The sequence below is a fragment of the Dunckerocampus dactyliophorus genome, chromosome 15 (genome assembly GCF_027744805.1).
Source record: "Dunckerocampus dactyliophorus isolate RoL2022-P2 chromosome 15, RoL_Ddac_1.1, whole genome shotgun sequence".
Lineage (NCBI taxonomy): Eukaryota > Metazoa > Chordata > Actinopteri > Syngnathiformes > Syngnathidae > Dunckerocampus > Dunckerocampus dactyliophorus.
In genome coordinates this window covers 15,437,530-15,456,616 of record NC_072833.1, presented here as the reverse complement: position 1 = coordinate 15,456,616, position 19,087 = coordinate 15,437,530, and the positions used below count along the sequence as shown (strand labels likewise).

At 43.3% G+C, this 19,087-nt stretch overlaps 3 protein-coding genes across 19 annotated transcripts in view; all 3 read right to left on the bottom strand.

Moving 5' to 3' along the window:
- Window positions 1-207: 207 nt before the first annotated feature.
- On the bottom strand, window positions 208-8,906 carry rab1ba (zRAB1B, member RAS oncogene family a). Its single transcript, XM_054754000.1, has 6 exons — window positions 8,627-8,906; window positions 5,150-5,222; window positions 4,974-5,069; window positions 2,090-2,185; window positions 1,885-2,016; window positions 208-1,810 (listed from the first exon to the last, which is right to left on the bottom strand). Exons 1-6 carry the CDS (start codon window positions 8,638-8,640, stop codon window positions 1,616-1,618), a joined length of 606 nt encoding a protein of 201 aa, XP_054609975.1. The 5' UTR covers window positions 8,641-8,906; the 3' UTR covers window positions 208-1,615.
- A 1,310-nt stretch (window positions 8,907-10,216) lies between these two features.
- Window positions 10,217-14,969, bottom strand: si:ch73-40a2.1 (tyrosine-protein kinase receptor TYRO3). Its single transcript, XM_054753996.1, has 15 exons — window positions 14,882-14,969; window positions 14,749-14,810; window positions 14,071-14,674; window positions 13,848-14,003; window positions 13,403-13,738; window positions 12,960-13,134; window positions 12,788-12,882; window positions 11,999-12,112; window positions 11,847-11,924; window positions 11,669-11,761; window positions 11,465-11,586; window positions 11,291-11,400; window positions 10,954-11,113; window positions 10,754-10,890; window positions 10,217-10,677 (listed from the first exon to the last, which is right to left on the bottom strand). The coding sequence occupies exons 1-15, from the start codon at window positions 14,967-14,969 to the stop codon at window positions 10,398-10,400; spliced, it is 2,610 nt and encodes an 869-aa protein (XP_054609971.1). The 3' UTR covers window positions 10,217-10,397.
- Window positions 14,568-19,087, bottom strand: part of ehbp1l1a (EH domain binding protein 1-like 1a) — a 31,580-nt gene continuing 27,060 nt past the window's right edge. For 5 of the 17 annotated variants that reach the window (XM_054753979.1, XM_054753980.1, XM_054753978.1 and 2 more), the window contains 6 exons: window positions 18,508-18,545; window positions 18,310-18,421; window positions 18,120-18,219; window positions 17,920-17,993; window positions 17,723-17,837; window positions 14,569-17,638 (listed from right to left, as the gene is read on the bottom strand). In XM_054753979.1, the coding sequence (XP_054609954.1) occupies window positions 17,545-17,638; window positions 17,723-17,837; window positions 17,920-17,993; window positions 18,120-18,219; window positions 18,310-18,421; window positions 18,508-18,545 (533 nt within the window). In that variant the 3' untranslated portion in view covers window positions 14,569-17,544. Of the gene's footprint in view, window positions 17,639-17,722; window positions 17,838-17,919; window positions 17,994-18,119; window positions 18,220-18,309; window positions 18,422-18,507; window positions 18,546-19,087 lie in introns of all 17 variants that reach the window. The other 12 variants (XM_054753991.1, XM_054753986.1, XM_054753985.1 and 9 more) reach the window with 7 other exon arrangements.

The following is a 19,087-nucleotide window of genomic DNA, read 5'->3' as shown; positions in this document are numbered from 1 at the left end:
AGCGCCACAACAGACAAACTTACCTTCAGTCATCCTTTGGTGGAAGAAAGAGCGCAGTCATTTCATCTGTGATCTTTTTCATCATTTTATTATATAGGTATTTATAATATGTACAGACAAACAACAGCACCAAAGTGAACAAGCAAAACTCAAAAAGACAGAAAGTGACTAACAGGTGCCCAGTGTGCGTGTGTGTGTGTGTGTACGTCTTCATTCACTGCTAGCACTCTTTTCCTTTTTTTTTTTTTTTTTTTAAACAAGCCAAAAGAAGAAAGTCATCTCCGTCAAGCCACGTGTGTGAAAGAAGAAAATCATTTTTATCTACACCCCACACAGTGGACTACACGACACAGTATTTCATTCAAGAAGACATTAAAAATCAGTAGAATAGCAAGGTTAAATTAGAAATTCATCAGTCATCAAAGCACAAACATCCAGTATATATTTTGTGTGTGTGTTAAGTTTGGCTTGCATCTGCTTGAGATGCGTCCAAATCCATGAGGAATGTTGCACTCCTGGTCCTGCTCCACTCAACAACAAAAACACACACTAACCCCACCTCCAGCGATAAAGGCTGTCGTCAACAAGATGTTTTCTACTAAATAACAGCTCGGGAGTTCATACCCGGTCTGGAAACCAAGACCAGTCAGTCCCTGAAACCACCACAACAGTCCTGGAGGTAAGACCACTCAAGAGAGGAATAAAGCAAACGGTGAGGTCCTAAACCCACATTAGCAAGCTAAGATGATTGGGAGTTAAACCAGAGAACATGAGACAGCTTCAGGTGAGACGCTACCTCTCACCCTGACCAAGACTCCACAAGGTTGGGGAACATGAGAACTACTCATTCTCCCCACCAGTACGAAGCCGTAACAATGAACAAGGCTTGCTGTCTGTCAGAAGAAACCAGAGTGAGCTGTCATGTTTAGCGTCAAGGTGGTGCAGCATCGTGTCACAGCTCTTGAATTAAATCGTTCATAGGAAGAAAAAAAACAAACAACATAAGCCCCACCTCCCTTCATGTGGAAGTAAACCACGTGCCAGCAAGAAAGAAGTTATTGGCCAAAGACAACCGCTGTGTTGATATTTACCTGGCCACCTCCCGCAGTCACCAGGCACTTCTGAAATCTGGGCAGCATCGTTTTAATGCAAGTACAGAGTCTACTTTGCACGAGTAAGCTTATGGCTGAGCTTTGGAGCACAGTTTACTTGTAAGAAAGTGTTTCTTTAAACCAAGAACAAGATGGCTGGGGAGAGTGAAAGTTGAGGGTTGTGTTAAATTGCAGGCCTTTACGATTTGAAGACAGGCATTAAAAATCTTTTAAGCTATATCACAAGCCTTAGTGTGTGTGTGTGCGCACGTGTGTGTGTGTGCATGCAAACATGAGCTTCTGACAAACCTGTTGAGATTCAAATGAATGAAAACGTCTGCATGCTTGCTCTCATTGCTTGATGCCTTACCGACCTCCTTTCTGACCGTGACTCTGATCCAGGCTGCTGATAGGAGCGCGATGGAGGGATGATGTGGCATGGGAGTGAAAAGAAAGGGAGAGGAGGGTCTCGGGGAAGCGGTGAAGGTGGTTGAGAAGGTGATCAGTGGATGGGTGGAGCTGCTTTAACAGCAGCCACCTCCAGACTGCCTGACCGGGATGCTCTCAATTTTTAAATTGGGCTTGTCGCCGCCAGCGGTGGCCCCAGGGCCCGTGCGCTTCTTTATCTCGGCGGCCATGGTCATGAAGGCCTGTTCCACGTTGGTGGCGTTCTTGGCGCTCGTCTCCAGGAAGGGGATGGACAAAGAGTCGGCAAACTCCTGCCAAGGAGAAACAAAACGGACTGTAAAGCTTTGCTGGGCATAATGAACATGATGTACTCCAGCAGTCGTACCTTTGCTGTGGTGTAGTCCACAACTTTCTTGGTGGTCAGATCACATTTGTTGCCCACCAGAAGCTTGTTGACATTCTCACTGGCGTAGCGGTCTATTTCCTGGAGCCACTGCTTGACGTTGCTGTAGGACTCCTGAAGCACGAGCAGAAAAATATGATGGCGTGGCTCCAAGAGCATAAGGTGTCTCAACTGCTGCTTGGCCTACCTGGTCTGTCACGTCGTAGACGACAATGATGCCATGGGCACCACGGTAGTAGCTGGAGGTGATGGTACGAAACCTCTCCTGGCCCGCAGTGTCCCACTAATGAAGACGCAGACACACAATGTTAGAGTCCCTCGCAGGAACAAATTAATGGTTACATCTCACATGCTCCTCTCTAGTTGGCATGAGGTTTCCATCTTAATGAATTATGCTCCTGCGCCAACGTAAGCAACGCCGGCTGGTTCCGCTCCCTCCAAACCCTCCAGCGGAACTTGATGTGCAAAAACAATCCTCACCCCTAACCCCACGTCTACGGTGACACGAACCGCAGATCTATAATTGGTGAGCTTATCTTTGTACATCATTTGCAGTTTTTCCCTCTTGTGGAAGCGCCAAAAAGTTCGCCATAACAAAAGAAACCGAGCAAGTTGAGGAGCGCTTCAGCAAAGTTCGCCAATATGAACACCAATATAACACTGGAGCATCCGGATAGGCGCACAGAGCCTGATGCTCTTTTTAAGTTTTATTGCCAACTTTAACACCAAGCCGCCAACAGTAGGCCAACACAGTCAGCGCACACACGCGTCTCCATCCTCCATCCTCTCCATCCTTGCAACGACATAACAGTAACACTGACAGCGAGGTGCGTTCACGAACACCTGAATTCAGAAACATCAATGTTACAACACCAACAGGTCGTTACAGTACATTCATTTCACGTGGATGTCGCCAACCACCATTGTTTACTACTAAACCGAAAGCTAGCCAATGAAAGAGAAGAGAGTTGTGGTTGCTCACTCTCAGGAAAATGCTGTCCATAGCGTTGTAGTGGAATATTGTGAAGGGCTCGCCCCCGGCAGGGAAGCTATAAATGAATCAAGACGCCCTCGGAAAGGCCGGCATAGTGACGTAACTGTAGCATAATTCAGCCTTTAGTGGGGACACTAACACACACACACACACACACGCACGTAGGTCAATGACAGCTAAAGTCATTAACCTCGAGGGCCGCAGCAGAAGACAAAACATTTGCATTCTGGGCTTCCAGGAGTCCATAGGAAGTGAACGACCAAGAGCTTTCTTCGTTGTCCTGCTGAGCGATGTCTTTGGAAAGAAGACCCTCTCATCTCCGCCTAAGATCAACAGCTCACGAGTAGATAACCTGGCTCCAAGACAAAGGCCTTACCCCGTTATTCCAAATATGCTCTGCTACCCAGTCAAGGATCTAATGGCTGGCGAGAAAGGACGTAAAGGGAAGCTTGGGTACCATGGACAGCAAGTTTGACTTGTGGAAGGTGATAGCCCCCAAGTTTTGAGCCGGTGAGCCGTGTAGAGGGAAGTCATGGTGGTCTCAAACCATCGCTCCAGTATCCTGCATGGCCCGGCAAAGTCAAAAAGGCACAAAGACACATCGACAGTCTTCCTAACGCAGCTTAATACAGTATGTCTGCTCGGTGATCATTAGGATCAATCACTTTATCATTGATAATGAACTAATCGTTCATGTGCTTATGACGGCATAGTGACGTCAGATCACACTTCTGTTGTACTATGCCTGGCACTCCTTCACTTGCACCTTGCCCAGCCGTGGCCGGTTGCTCTCTCCGCTCCAGAGGGTACAGAGACGTTGGCGTACACAACACATTCCGGCCTTCAAAATAAGAGCGCTCTTTGTCACATTTGTCAGTGTTATACTTGTGTAAACAAAATAAGTGTCATTAAAATATCTTACATTAATAACGTGATTGGAATTGGACTCCATCTTCCTTAATCACAAGCACGGGCATTACAGTTTGTTGAAGATTTTGTAGCGATGTGTGCTGAGGCTGACATCCCATTAGAAAAGTTAGCTAAGCTACATCCATTTCTCAATTAAGAGACAAAATGGGCCATGATGTGTTGCATCAAGAAATGGAAGGATTTTTGCATTTTATTCACAGACCTAAATAGCACACACTCTATGCTGGGAAAATAAGTGGAAAAGGTAAAAAAAAACCCTGAATTCTAAAAAATTTAAATGGAGAAAACGGAAAAAATAAAACTGATTTCATAAGGCCCGAATAGAGTTTGTTATAAAAAATCTTTTTCTAAATCACACCACAAATTGATCTATAATCACGTGAAATGATTAGTACTACCCTAAAAGTGTTTTGCGTGGCAATTTTTTCCAATTTTATCTTTTATTGGATCATTTACTGGATTAGGGACCTGACTCACAGAGGTTTGCAAAAAAAGCCAAACAATATTGTTGGTCATAATGTATAATAAAGTAAATTCAGCAATACTTTATTTTCACTGTTTTAAATGATTTCCAAAACCATATTCAATTCCACAAATGCATGTTTGTAACAAAAGCTTATTAAAAACAACAACCAAAAAAATTGTTACAGAATCGAATCGGCCAGACTATTAAAAAAAATCGAATCAGATCGGAAGCCAAAAAATGTGGATTGGGACATCGCTAGTTCTTAGTTAACACAGGTTGCAGGGGGGATGGTTTCAGAGAGACACATAACATAAGGTGAGCCAGGCCAGTGTGTGTAATGATGACTGGACCTGCTGATGAAATTGACAAAGTTCAAGTAAATGAAAAGCCGTCCTTGAACCATTTGGAGTAGAGGCATGGCTTTGGTCTCTAAAAAACTGAATATTTTTCTGCACAACAGTCAGAATCTGTCAAAGTGCTGCTGACACTGACAAATAGGAGTTAACAGGGGGTAGAATACGCTGAAAACAAGGACTGTTTTTTTTTTTAGGTTTGCCTATATTTTCTTCAGAAACGTGTAACTTCAAATGAACTAGTTACAGGTATGGACTGGAAAACACAAAGGGGACATAGCTCTTACCTAATCCCATTTCTAATATGACAATGACGTGGTGTACTCACAATCTGCAGTTTGATGGTCTTGCCATCTAGTTCAATAGTTCGGATCTTAAAGTCCACTCCGATGGTGCTGATGTAGCTCTCAGTGTAGGTGTCATCCTGCAACGAGGCCACCATAGAAATAAACATTTAGAATCAAGCCGTGCTTAGCTTGGACGATGAAACGTGTTTGAACTTACAGCAAAGCGGAGCAAGAGACAGGATTTGCCTACTCCAGAGTCGCCAATCAGCAGCAGCTTGAAGAGATAGTCACTGCAATGGAAACAAGCCAGGCATGTCATTCATTGGCATACAAGTGACAATGGAGTTCTAGTGCCACGCATCAACAGTCATTGCGTTCTTAAAAAGGGACTGTAGGCAGCTGGTTCCCCCAGCTGCCTAGAGGGGGCCAACATTCAAACATACTACTAGCATTATATCCCGCCTCTTTGTCCTTTGAGTACGCCGTAACACATACGTAACACATGCATGCACGCTAATTATGTTTGTTGTCAGGTAATAAGAGCAATTTGGCAAAGTTTAGCTACTAACCCTCTACTGTGGGTGGACCAATTACAATTTTCTGGCCCATCACTAAAATCTTGACCTTCCGATTCCGATTTTGGCCGATACCATACCATACACTGTCAATGTTTCAATCTTAATTTGATGAAAAACACTGAAGAATACCTGTGAAACAACACAAACTGAATAAGGTAGTTGTTTCAAATATAAATGAAACGTTTAAAAATTGCTGTCCAAACTACTAAATTATATCAGTTCCTTTAAGTCTTTCATTTTTTGCATTTTAAAAACCAACAAAAATTGCACAACAGCTTAAAGTGCAGAGCTGATTTGAGCCTCTTACCAAAAATAAAGTGTGCTGAAAAGTGACCGAAAATGGCTGGTCGTCCAATGCAATGAACTCCATAATTTTCCTTGTAGTAGCTTTGCTCTATTTCACTGCTCATAAGGGCCGCTGCCTGCCTCTTTCCTCCCGCTAGATCTAGCCTTAACTCGGTTGCGAGATGTCTGTCTGGCAGAGCAAAAAGGGGACAGTGGCTGACTTTCAGACCTTTGCTGAGGTAGATAAGATCAGTTGGTGAGATCAGTTTCATATGTACAGTAAAGATCGGTCAATCACCGGCCTTTCACACTTGTAGTCTGGTACTCTGGTCCAAACCAAAACTGTAAAAAAAAAAAAAAAAAGATATATACTTGGGGTCACGTTCACACTTGTATTTTTGTCAGCGGACCAAATAATGCTATCAGTTAAGCATATGCATAAAGTCACACCTCGATTGGACAGCGTATGTGACGTGGACATTGTCCGACAAACGCACCCAAAACATTCATGACAGCTTTCAGGTCACATACTTCTCAGATTTTCCTTGCTGGACAGGTATGAATGTGAGTGTGAATGGTTGTTTGTCTATATGTGCCCTGCGATTGGCTGGCGACCAGTCCAGGGTGTACCCCGCCTGTCGCCCGAAGTCAGCTGGGATAGGCTCCAGCATACCCCCACGACGCTAATGAGGAGAAGCGGCATAAAAAATGGATGAATAGATGGGACAGATTGTATACCAGCTGAGATTTAACGAAGAGTATTAAATAGGAATGTCCGATATTGGCTTTTTTTTGCCAATAACCGATATGCCGATTTCGATATCAACCGATACCGATATATGTAACATCACATATCTCCTGTCGTGGAAGAACTGGACTGTGTATGTGTGTATGTATGCATGCCGAGGAATTAACACTGCCGCCACGAGTGGTTGCCTTTCAAGCAGCTGTTTGTTTATTCAAGCACATTTTTACGTGCCTTGATAGCGACGTCCAGCATCAGTGTGATTCCCTGTCTACACATTGATATCGAGGCAGCAGTCAGAGACGGAGCTAAGATGAAAGTCCATCGGCTAGCAAGGAAGTGGAGATTGAAGCCTTCGGTACCTTCTTTTATCATGGGAAACGTGAATTCTCTACAGAGCAAGATCAACGAGCTGGCAAGAACTTCAAGACCAACATGAAGTGCAGCTTATTTGTGCTTCACTGAATGGCTAGCAGCTAGCGTCCCGGATGTGAGGAGCTAGCTGACTTCTGTACAGTCAGAGCGGCGAGGAACAAAAGAGCCTGTGGAAAGTGCAAAGGAGGTGGGCTTGCGCTGAATGTGAACAAACTGTGCTGTCATCCTGGCCATGTGAACATTAAAATGTCCATCTATACAGCATTTTGTTAATATCGGTTTTCATTATCCCCAATACCAATGTCTACCAATATTACATTTTTATGCTAATATTGGGACGATATTATCGGACATCGCTAGTATAAACATTTCATAAACATCAAAAAGGTTCCTGAAGATGTGCTGCAAGGAGACAGTGTCTCAAACTATAATAAGCAACACAACTGCTATGTTGAAAAGATCCAAGTATGTTTACCTACTGTATTTACACTTCTGGGCTTACATTTTCATGATTATCACTCTGCTTTGTTGTGTTATTGTTGTGCTATGTTGTGTTATCGCCTGGTTAATGTTGCATTTGGCGACTTCATATCTGGTGTTTTGGTCCGTTGGTGCGGGCGACATTCACACTTGCCTCGCTCAGGACTGTAGTACGTTGATAGGTGGACCTAAACCCATTTCTCAGGCGATCTCGGTCCCCTTGTTGGGTCTGGTCCTTTTGGTCCTGGATGAACCATACTAGCATAGTAAATGGACTGTAGTCCATGTTACCGGCCCAAAAGTGACAAGTGTGAATGCACCCTGTGCCAATGTAAGTAATTTCCCTGGTACGGTGACGACAATCTCACATTCTATTTGACAACAGTACTGAAGTCACAAAATAATCAAAATAAACCCACTGAATCTTAACTAGCCCCTTCAAATATTCCGAAAGTGGAATGTGATTTGACATTACAACGGAACAACCACATTAGTGGTAAACAAGTTAATCTGGTGCTGTGGAGAATTGCGTAAAGTATGTGCTATTCTTGTGCCAATGGAAATTGAGACCCTCCATGTGTACACTACTGCCACTATTGCACAACAGCAGCATCTACCATGTTTACACTGCTTGTGCCAGTAACAATGCAATGCATCGTGTGAAATTATGTTGACATTTATGGGGAAAATCGGGTGTAAAGGCAGTGGTGATGACAGCTAAGTTGTTCAGTAAGAAACTAGAGAAGGGCGTCGATCAACTGTGACATTTGCACACCCACAGAGGGATTGTGTGTCCTCATCATCAAACATCTGCTACCTGCGGGATCAGCTGACCAGTAGGCTGCTCACCTTCCACCTTCTCCAAACTACCAATAGAAGGGACAGAAACATGTTGGGGAAAATATTCAACAACTCGATTAAATGTATAGATTATTAATATATCAGGTGTGAGATGGCGCATGCTAATGCGACTAAGCTAGTCACATTAAAAAGGGGGGGAAATATCATACGCGATCTAGTAGACAGGCCAAAATTTGCCATGTTTTGTGGTTATTCCTGTGGCCTAAAGCCCGCACAGGCAGTCAGCTGACACTTCCGGATATAACACCTTCCAGAAAGTGTCCTCGCCCTGTTCACCAACCAGGATGTCGACGTGACATTGGTGTGGTTAAAATTCTAAATACGCATGAAATGTTGCACATTTAACACAACACAAGAGGCGAAAACTTACTATTCAGGATTCATGATCTCACTCGGGATGTTTTTCTGTCGGTGACTCGACTCTTCCTTCCTTCACACTCCGGCAAAACGGCTGGTAGGTCGGGGTTCAAATGTTGCTTGTTTCGCCCCGTCGTCGCCGCACACTTGTTGTTCATATATTCGTCAACACAACGGACATATTTTCTTGTCCTCTGACGGTGTATACTTTGATATTTTGCTCCCTTTCTTCTGTCTTCTGCGACCGTTGCTCGGCAAGACTATAGCTTACTGCTCATGTGCGGAAGTGACGTATGTTGACGTGTCGCTACGGGAAAATCGACATAAAGATTCGTACTTTTTCTTCTCTTTTAAAGCAGTTATTTCATAGAACGAAGCCCATTTATATCAGGTAATCAGCAAAATAGTGGACAAAACGAGAGTACTATAATCTTCAATAGTTAATCCTGGTGAAGTAATGTGGCGTTCTAGTGTACTGGGAAATCTAAAAATCTCCAATAAAATGAGTTGAACTCTCAGATTTCCAACGCAGCCTGAGTTATCAAGATGGCCACGTATTTACAATATCGTCAAATCATGCATACATAGTCATATATTATTGCCATTACCCAATTTAACATTTTGTGTCTGCATTATTAACTTGCTTTAAAGAGTCACCACTTTAATAAAAAATAAAGGGAAAATGTGAGGTTTTTTTAATTTACACTCCATAATGACAACATGAAAAAATATCTTTTTTTAACGTCCGCAAATGTATTTTTTTTAAACTAAGAAATTATGTACATAAATACTCGCAGCCTTTGCTTAATATTTCATCAATGCACCTTTGGCTGCAATTGCAGCCTCAAGTCTTTTTCAATCTGATGCCACAAGCTTCGCATACCTGTCTTTAGGCTGTTTTGTCCTATCTTCTTTGCAGCGCCTCTGAAGCTCCATCAGGTTGGATGGGAAGAGTCAGTGCACCATCTTCAGATATGTTGTCCTTCTAGGAAGAGTCCTGGTTCTGAACGTACTCCATTTACAGGTGATTGGGAGCTTCTAAGCAGCAGAAATGTTTCTGAACCTTTTCTTTGATTTGTGCCATGAGACAATCCTGTCTCAAATCCTGACTATTTGACTTCATGCTTGGTTTGTGCTCTGACATGCACTGTCAACTCTGGGACCTTATGTAGACAAGTGTGTGACTTTCGAAATTAGCCTGGACTTGTCGTCAATCACAGGGCACATATAGTCAAACGACCATTCACACTCTCATTCATACCTATGGACAATTTTGAGTCGCCAATTAACCATATTTTTGGAATGTGGGAGGAAACCGTAGTACCCGGACAAAAACCATGCACACACAGGGCGAACATGCAAACTCCACACAGAGATGCCGAACATAAATTTGAACCCAGATCTCCTGACTGTGTGGCCTCCTTTCCAAATCATGTCATCAAATGAATTTACAACAGGTGGCTTCCAATTCAACTGTAGAAATATGTCAAGAATGATCAGTGGAAACAAGATGCACCTAAGATGAAAATTAAGTTTAGGTGCAGAAATGGTTGTGAATACTTAAGTAATGTGGTTTCTCGAGTTTTCTATATTTAATGCATTTGCAAACATAAAAAAAACATTTTTCATTCATCCAGTCATTATGTTGTGGTGTGTGTAGAAGTTTGAGGAGAAAACTAAATTTATTTCATTTTGGAATAAGGCTGTAACACAACAAAATGTGGAAAAAGTGAAGTGCTGTAGATATTTTCCAGATGCACTGTAGGTGAATGTCAAAATGTTAGTTAGCTGGAAGTAAGCTTCAGGTAGTCCGTCTCCAAGTTCAAATAGGCTGCATTCACAGGACTGGATTGGTACACATTCTCCCCTCGAGCCTGAAAGTGAGTTTGTTGGTCCCCTGAGGCAGCAGCTGCAGCCTCCAAGCCCTGGTTGATGTAGATGATTTCCTGGCAGGGCTCCAGGATCAGGAGCTCCGACAAAAGAGCCTTCAGTTTCTCTACCAGTTCCTTGAAGCCAGGTCTGCTTGACTCCTCCATGTCCCAGCAGCTCTGCATGATGTCATAGCTCCATTTTGGAAGGGAAAACGTATGAGTCAAAAATGAAGGGCATACTACAAATGCAGCCATCCGATAACACTCACAGTCTGTGGTCACAGCCATCAGGTGGTTTGAGCCTGTGTCCAGACAGAAGCAGGTTCAGAAGCTCATGGTTTTGGACGCCAGGGTAGGGAGTCTTGCCCAGAGACGCAATCTCCCACATTGTCACCCCAAATGACCACTGAGCAAGGAACATTTAGTATATCAGTCAGTTAAGAAGTCATTCCATCCTATCAAGACTTACCACATCAGTTTTGGTGGTGTAGACCGAGTCAGACAGGCTCTCTATGGCCAACCACTTGACAGGCACACGGATGGATTTTTGTTCACGGTAATAATTGCTGCTGTAGATTTTCCTTGACAGGCCAAAATCGGCCACACGCACCACAAGATCATCACCCAACCTGTGCATTTGAATATATATACATTAAAGTCACAGCAATAGGATGAGACACATTATTCCTGTTTCTGTGAGTGACCTCCTTCCCAGCTAAGTGGCGGCTGAATACCAATAGAGGCTGACAAGAGCCACAGTCACACACAAACACAAGCGAGTCCTTCATGTGCGACGTGCCCCTCACATGCAGTTACGTGCAGCCAAATCTCGGTGCAGAAAATTCTGCGAGCTTAGGTAGTCCATCCCAGCTGCAATGTCAACCATGAAGCGCAGGAGGCTCTGAACGGGCACAAACTGTTGGGAACATCCTGTCAGCTTTAGGAAACACTGGAATAACACACTGTAGATATTATCTCACCATTGGAATATCACCATAGCGCGTCGCAGTGAGGAAGCGCTGCAAATCACCATGTTTCATGTAGGGCAGTATGACCATGGGAATGGTGACTGGGGAGTCCTGCTCTCTCTGTAAAGTCACTCCTGTATGTGGGACACATTTAAGCAATAGTAAAAGATAAAAAAATGAATGCCTGCCAGCCATCGCAGTGGTCTGTTAGCTTACCAAGAAGCCGGACCACGTTTTTGTGATTAAAGTTCTTCATTATCTCCGCCTCTCTCAGGAACTCGCACAAGTCTTCTTGGCTGTGTAGCCCCACTAAACATGCAGGACAGAGGAAAGTAATATTTCCAACTAGTAGAAGCTCACCACAACAGGTAAGATGGGAAGTTTCAATAAATACTTCTCATTGTCTTCACAGCGACCCTGACACACACGTCCTCTGCAGATAAGATCCCCTCGTAGACGGAGCCATACTCTCCTAGAGTGGAATACCTGACAACATTTTATATGCACGCATGACATCAAATGAAAATATGTCTCCTATCAGCTGACCTTTGCCCAGATTTTTTCCCACTTTGAGTGTGTTTCTCTCCACAAGAACATCGCTCAGGTTGGCTATCAGCCTGTCACTCAGTCCCTCCAATAACCGGACCGCACCGCCTTCATCTGATGTCAATGACACACAGAAAAACACCATGCACTGTTATGAAATACAGTGTTTCCCTAAAAAGCACAGCATAGCTGATTGCAACATTTCAAGTGCACATGCAAAGTGCGTATGTGTGCATGCGTATGTGTTTGTTGGGAGGGTCTGACAATCGATACACAGATAAATCAGTGCACACATGCACGCCAGCAGCTGAGCCGACTAATATGATCGCTTCTCTACAGATACATTTGGGGTGCACAATAGCACATGCGTAATGTGTGTGCATGTGGGGTGATTGGGCTGACAATCAATACACTGACACAAACACAGCGTAGCCGACTGCATTGCAATTGCTCCTCAACATTACTTACGTCCACAAATGCTTGCTTTCTCATGATAGAAAGCAAGAGATAATTTAATCATTTAATTATTGCGATTGCTCCCTTGCAAGCAATATAGAGAGCAGATGAGAAATTGTGAACATTCAACTATGTAGAAACAGAAATGACACACTTGTTGTGTCAAAAAGATAAGGCTACTTTTTTTAGTAAAACAACAACGTATATACCTATTCTATTTGAAAGGTATCCTCAAATTACTTCCGCTGTGATCTGTTGCTATATAAAAAAATACAAGGGACATTTCACCTCAACTCCATCTTGTGTCTTTTGGTGAAGAAAGTCAACACATACCATGAGCCTGTGGGGGCGTGGCCTCTGGCTCTTGTGGGAGTCTATAGGAAGTTCCAGTGTTGACCGGCAAAAGTTGCATTTCCTGGACCTCTGACCTACATGTAAATATTCTTGATGTAAATGTATTCTTGATCCGTAAGAAAGTGAAAAGCCCTGTTCATTAATTTTTTACCTGACTTTACGGTAATTTCTACACTTAACAAAGACAACAGCAGCAATCAAAGTGCAGAGCATGCAGCCAAAACAACCACCAAGAGTCAGCCATGTGTAGAAATGACTTTGGTGCTGTGGAGCAGCTGTCCCTTCATTCCTGGGGCGTTGTAGGATCGGTGTCACTGTCATAACCACTGGGGGGGAAAAAATAAACCAAGTCATCGCTATTAAATTATGTTAGTATATATATCAGTGTAATTAACATTATTAACTCAATTAACATCACAAATTAAATGTAGCTTTTGTTAACTGATAATGGCCAAGTTTGCAAAAAAAGTGCCCTGGCTGGTCCACTGGGCGTCACCAAAGAAACAAGGCAGATGCTCCTTTGTTCATTAGAGTAGTCACTCTGTAGCATCATTGTTATTTCAAGTCAAATTAAAGATGCCATTTTGTACATACATTTATGAATGGTTACAGAGGCAGCAGATGAAGGTGGCGGCCCCACCAGGTTGGAGACGTCATTCCAGCCGTACACAGTCAGCCTGTAGTCACTGCGTGGGTCGAGTCCCATGACTGTCACGGAAGTACTGGTCACCCCAGCTGAGTCGGCAGAAAAAAACACATCGCCCCCGCATGCCGCCCACTGGCCATGTCTGCTCTCATCCTTCTCCTCGCATTTGACCCGATATGTCACCTCCTGCCGGCCGCCCCAGTCATAAGGAGGATCCCACGTTAAGGTCAGCGCAGAGTTGTTAAGGATACGTGCCGTTAGATTGCTGGGCGCAGAGGGTGGCTCTGGGGAAGACAAGGAGAACTTTTTTTGAGGGGGTAGCAGCCTTCCCTGATGTCATGCATTCCAAACTAAATTTCGTTGTCCATACATAACGAGCCAGTTAGTTCTTACTGGTGCAGCCAAGGTCATCTGTGTCATGTGGAAGGCGGTGGAAGCCCTTCAAACAGTCGCACCTCTCTGATCCCTCCTTGAGTGTTCTGCTGTTTGGTGGGCACGCTTGGCACTCGCCATGCTCCTGGGCTGCTCTATAATATCCCATCCTGCACGCTAACAAGGACATATAATGCATAAGAAAATTTGGACAATCCTCTGCTTCTCGCCCATATCACTCTACCTTGACAGGTTCCATTCAGTGCCTGATGTCCAGCTTTGCAAGTGCACATCCCTTGCAAAGGACCCCATACTCCAAGCACATCACATTCTCTCACAGGCACAGAAAGCATCTCTGCTCCCTCCACACAAGAACCTACACAGGGCTCTGAGCCAGCCACAGTGCTGTCAAACCAGACTAGGTCTGCCTGGACCGTGGGGCATTTCCTGTAATAAAGCCTGATGGACATGACCAGCACACATGTTCCAGAGTAAGAGAAACCCAGCTGGAAACCAACATGGCCAACGGCACCCAGGCTCAGCCCTGAGCTGTGCTTCAGATGACTGTTGATTTGGCTGAGGGAGACTTTGCCGTGAAACGGCCTGGAGACCTGAAGGTTTAGTATAGTCCAGCTGTGTGGGAATCTTGTGGCGGGTACATCCGAGTCAAACAAATGAACTTGCAGACTGCTGTTCTCACCGGATGGCTCCTCTTGCTGCGCAAAGGTGATGTCCATCAGAAGGTGACGAGCATCTTTACGCTCCATCCATTGACTTAAAATAGTTCTTGTTCTTTGCTTCCCGCACGCTTGAAGAACCGGAACTTGTCTCAGCTGGATCTCATTCCACTGAGAGAGACAGGAGAGATATCAGTAAATGCATGTGATGTGAATTCACATCTAACAAATGTGCTCCAACTTACTGCTCTGCGGGGCTCAGACATCCAACTGAAACTACTATGTTTCTCTGAATTGAACAGTTCCACTAAACAGGAGGAGGATTCAGGTTGAAACACTTTTTTCCTCTTTGAAATACCACAGTCGCACAACACTCACCTTCTTCTGGTTGGTGTGCTCGTAACATCCGCATCCACAAGAGGATTAAAGTTGACACGCAATTCAGGACAGTGTAACAATCAGCCATGTTGCACAAAGTGTTTATGACAAGAAGTCGCCAATGACACTTACATACACCGCCTGCTCTTCCCCAAAGTGACTCATATGCCTCTGAGGCCCCCTTTCAAGGAACTTCCTGTAAATATCTCATACTGCTTCTCAAGAACATGCAAATACGACAGAGAAGTCAAGAATATTAATAATAATAAACAAAATGTAAAAAGACAAACACAGCTAGTACTTAACATTTTATTTTAACGTTAAAATAATGCAATTTTTCAAATGATTTAAATTAAGAGCTCAATAAAGTTAAATGCAATTTGTTCATCAGTAATTAGTCCTACCAGTTGTTGAAACAAATTCAAATAACATGCTTTGAAAGTCATTTAAACTTTTGTCCTACAATCTTTTTTAAACCCAAAAAGAAAAAAAACTTCCTCTTTTCATTTTTTTCCCTCTTTTTTCATAGGGATTTATATCTTTCACAATTTCTTTTGAAAGGAAACATTCAAACCAAAAAGAGCTGACATGATGGGAAATGTGTGCAATCATTTCTCTTTAGCCCCACCTTAGTCCAACCTCCCAATGCTTGTGTCTGCCAATCAAATCCATCACTCTGGAGAAGGCGCAATCACACTAAAATAGATATATTTAATGCAAACAATTCGCAGAGTTGTGCAAGCACAGAAATCTTTTAAAAACATGACAAATGTGCAAATAAAGGATGGAAAAAACCTGAAAGTCACAGTCTGTATTCTTCTGAACAAGCAAAACAGCAACAAACCTTTGACAATGAAGAATACAGTCGCCCCTCGCTTTATTGCGGTTCGAATATCACTCCCTCACTATAATCGGGTTGTTTTTTTAAATAATTAATTAACAAATGAACGCTGTTCCGTGGTTGACCATGGCCTATTATTAGTAAAAAAAAATACTGAAAGACAAGTTATATGTAGTATTTCGGTCACTAGGCATCAGTAATGTTATGAGACATGACATTAAATCACATTACCTTTCACACTGCATGGAGACTGGGTACTGAGCCAGCAGAGCTGAGCCGACATGCCATGGCTGAGATCAAGTGGGGGAAAAAAAGGTTCTCCTCTCATTCTGTGTGGAAGTGGTAAGTTGGCTTTTTTTGTCTTCTTTGTCCTTCTTGCTCACTCCCCACTTTCTTAAGTTTAGAATAAGTAAATTGGAGAGGCTAACTAGTGAACTCAATAGCTTGCTATGTCCCACGTCTTATGTTCCTGCAGTGATACCATAGCCTGTGCAATGTGATGTAAATAGGGTTAATAATAATAATAATAGGGTTAATTTCATGTGTAGAGGGCTCTAATAATGTTTAAACCTGTATTTAAAAAGTCCTAAACAGGTTTTCTATGCTCTATGCTATTGAATCCTACTTTGTGGAAATTCACTTATCACAGTAGTGTCTGGAACCAATTAACTGCAACAAACGAGGGCTGACTGTACTTCTTTCATTCACAACAGATCTTATTTTCAAGCCTCCTGACTTGCATGTATAAGATGCCATTACCAGATGATTACCAAATGTCTCATACATGATTAATCATTTGTACGTGTGCAGTTCCTATGTCACTTTTAAGGTGCAATGCTGCAATAAGGAGTGCGCATTTTGAGTTCAAAGAAGGAAAATGACACATCTGCAGGTGACACACGTGAAATAAATAGTAAAATCTTAAATGAATCCAATAAATTACAGACAACTTTAGCCTGCATTCCTTGCACTTATCCTCCTGTTTGCAGCCGTTAAAGTGATTTGGGCTGCTGTTGATGTTAACGTAATAAACTTACTATACATGCGTTAACACTTGGTCTATGCATGCTCTCTGCCTCCAAACCCATAAATAGACTTACAAACTGGCAAAAAATGGTTGTAAGGTTGTTTGAGGCAATATCTAGAATTAAAAAGGCACATAAAAAGAATGGAGATCCTTTTTTCAGCATTCACCATTCGTAACAAGGCACAATCAAGAAATGCAGTTTTACATATATTATGTAACACATACAACAGTTTCTTCACTTTGGGCAATTTTTTTTTTTTTTTTTTAAGTTAAAGTTGTCCGATATCAGTTTTCAGTGTAATAATGGAAAATCGGTGCATGGTGCATCAGTATCTTTTTTCAATTCAGCATGTATGTCTCAAGTGTGAAAATGTAGCGTTTGGCGCCATCCATCGATGGTTACGCTGAACTACAGGCATCCAATCAATAATTGAAAAATGATGAAGTGGCAACATTCCTATGAGGACATTGTAAACTATGATTGCCATTATAAGAAAAGTAACAAGCAATATTTTGGCTAAATACTTAATACATTGCTTCCTGAACTGTCCTATGTTTCTCAACTCGTGTGGATGTACTGGCACTAAAACCGAGTCGCATAATCACGCTTAACATTTAAAATTGAGTTACTTGCTCAGTCTTAAAAGGCACTTCCCAACAACAGCAGCACTTGAATAAGATTTCATCCTGAAATCATGTCAATCTTTGGTCATGAAGTGGAGTCATACACAGAAGCACAGAGGCAGCGATATGACACCAAAGTGCCTCGTGGACCCACCGCAGCATGTTTGACGATCACTGGATGACACACTTTTCCTTCTGCTGTTGGGCATACTTCCTCCTGCGCTGCTCCAGGCCTCGTTCCAGGCGCTCGTCTTCCTCCAGAGCTCTGATGACAGAAGGAAGGGCGGTGTGTTGAGTTTGTGGACGAAATCGTCAACACGTTAAAAGCTCGGCAAGCTCTTCCTCTCACCCTCTTTCCTTTGCGTCCATACTGTGAACCAGCTGGTCTCTCTGATTGACCAGTGACACCAGCTCCTGGAGCAGCAGTTGTTCCCTGTGCTTGTGCGCCATTGTCTTCTGCCACTCTGAAGAGCACACAAAACAGCAATGGCTTTTTGCACTTGTGAGCACTTGTGAGCACTTGATCGCACGGTAAGGAAGACAAACCTTCAAGGGCCATGATATCCCTCAGCTCTTTGGTTAACAACTCAAACCTCCTTTCCAAATCGTGCTCCTCCAGCCTGTCAATCACAACACTGTCATTATCTGTATGTTTAACCACTGGAGGAATTATACAGATGCTTACTTATTTTACTGGATGTCATTAATTCCAAACAAACATTTCCTCTCCCTAGTGAAAACCTTACAGCAGCTGCAAGTGATCCTGCCGTCTGATCAATGCATTCTTCTTGTTGACCAGCGTGAACCATTCCTGAATGAGCCGCTCCTCTTGCTCCTTGTCACTGCCTGTGAAGGCAACACACAAGATCATTCACACACAACTTATTATATTATATTGTATTTTTTCCAAATGAATGAATACTCTTTGTTAGCTACTTGTTTCCATAAGTTGTCTGAGCCTCCTCTCCACAACTGCAGCTCTGCTATCTATGTGGTTTTGTTCTGCTTCCAGGGCTTCCATTTGACTGAGAACATACTGGCTGGGGTCCTGAATGCGACACACACACACACACACACACACATATTTGTTTGTTTGCACGAAGCATGTTTATGACGTGAGCTACTAAAACTAACCTGGCCTTCTGATTTTTCCTCCTCAGTCGCTGTCATCTCTGCAAGGCAAAACAGATATGAGCTCCTATATTGAAATCTGAGGAAAATAAGTACAGTGGTACCTTGGTTAACGTCCGCCCCAATTTGCGCATTTTATTGGTTAACATTCAAAATTTATGCTAAAATGTTGCCTTGGTTTTGCATTTGCCCGCCTGGTTATGGTGCAATATGCCACGCATAACAAACTGTTGGATTTGTGTTTGTTTTTTTTTTTTTTACACATCTTGGATCACCTCCTCCCTGAGCTACCACCTTATCGTGGTGGAGGAGTTTGCGTGTCCCGATGATCCTAGGAGCTAAGTTGTCAGGGGTTTCTATGCCCCTGGTAGGGTCACCCATGACAAACAGGTCCTAGGTGAGGGACCAGACAAAGAGTAGCTCAATAGACCTCTATGATGACAAAAAACATTGGACCACGTTTTCCCTTGCCCGGACGCGGGTCACCGGGGCCCCCCCTCTGGAGCCAGGCCTGGAGGAGGGGCACGATGGCGAGCGTCTGGTGGCCGGGCCTACGCCCATGGGGCCCGGCCGGGCACAGCCC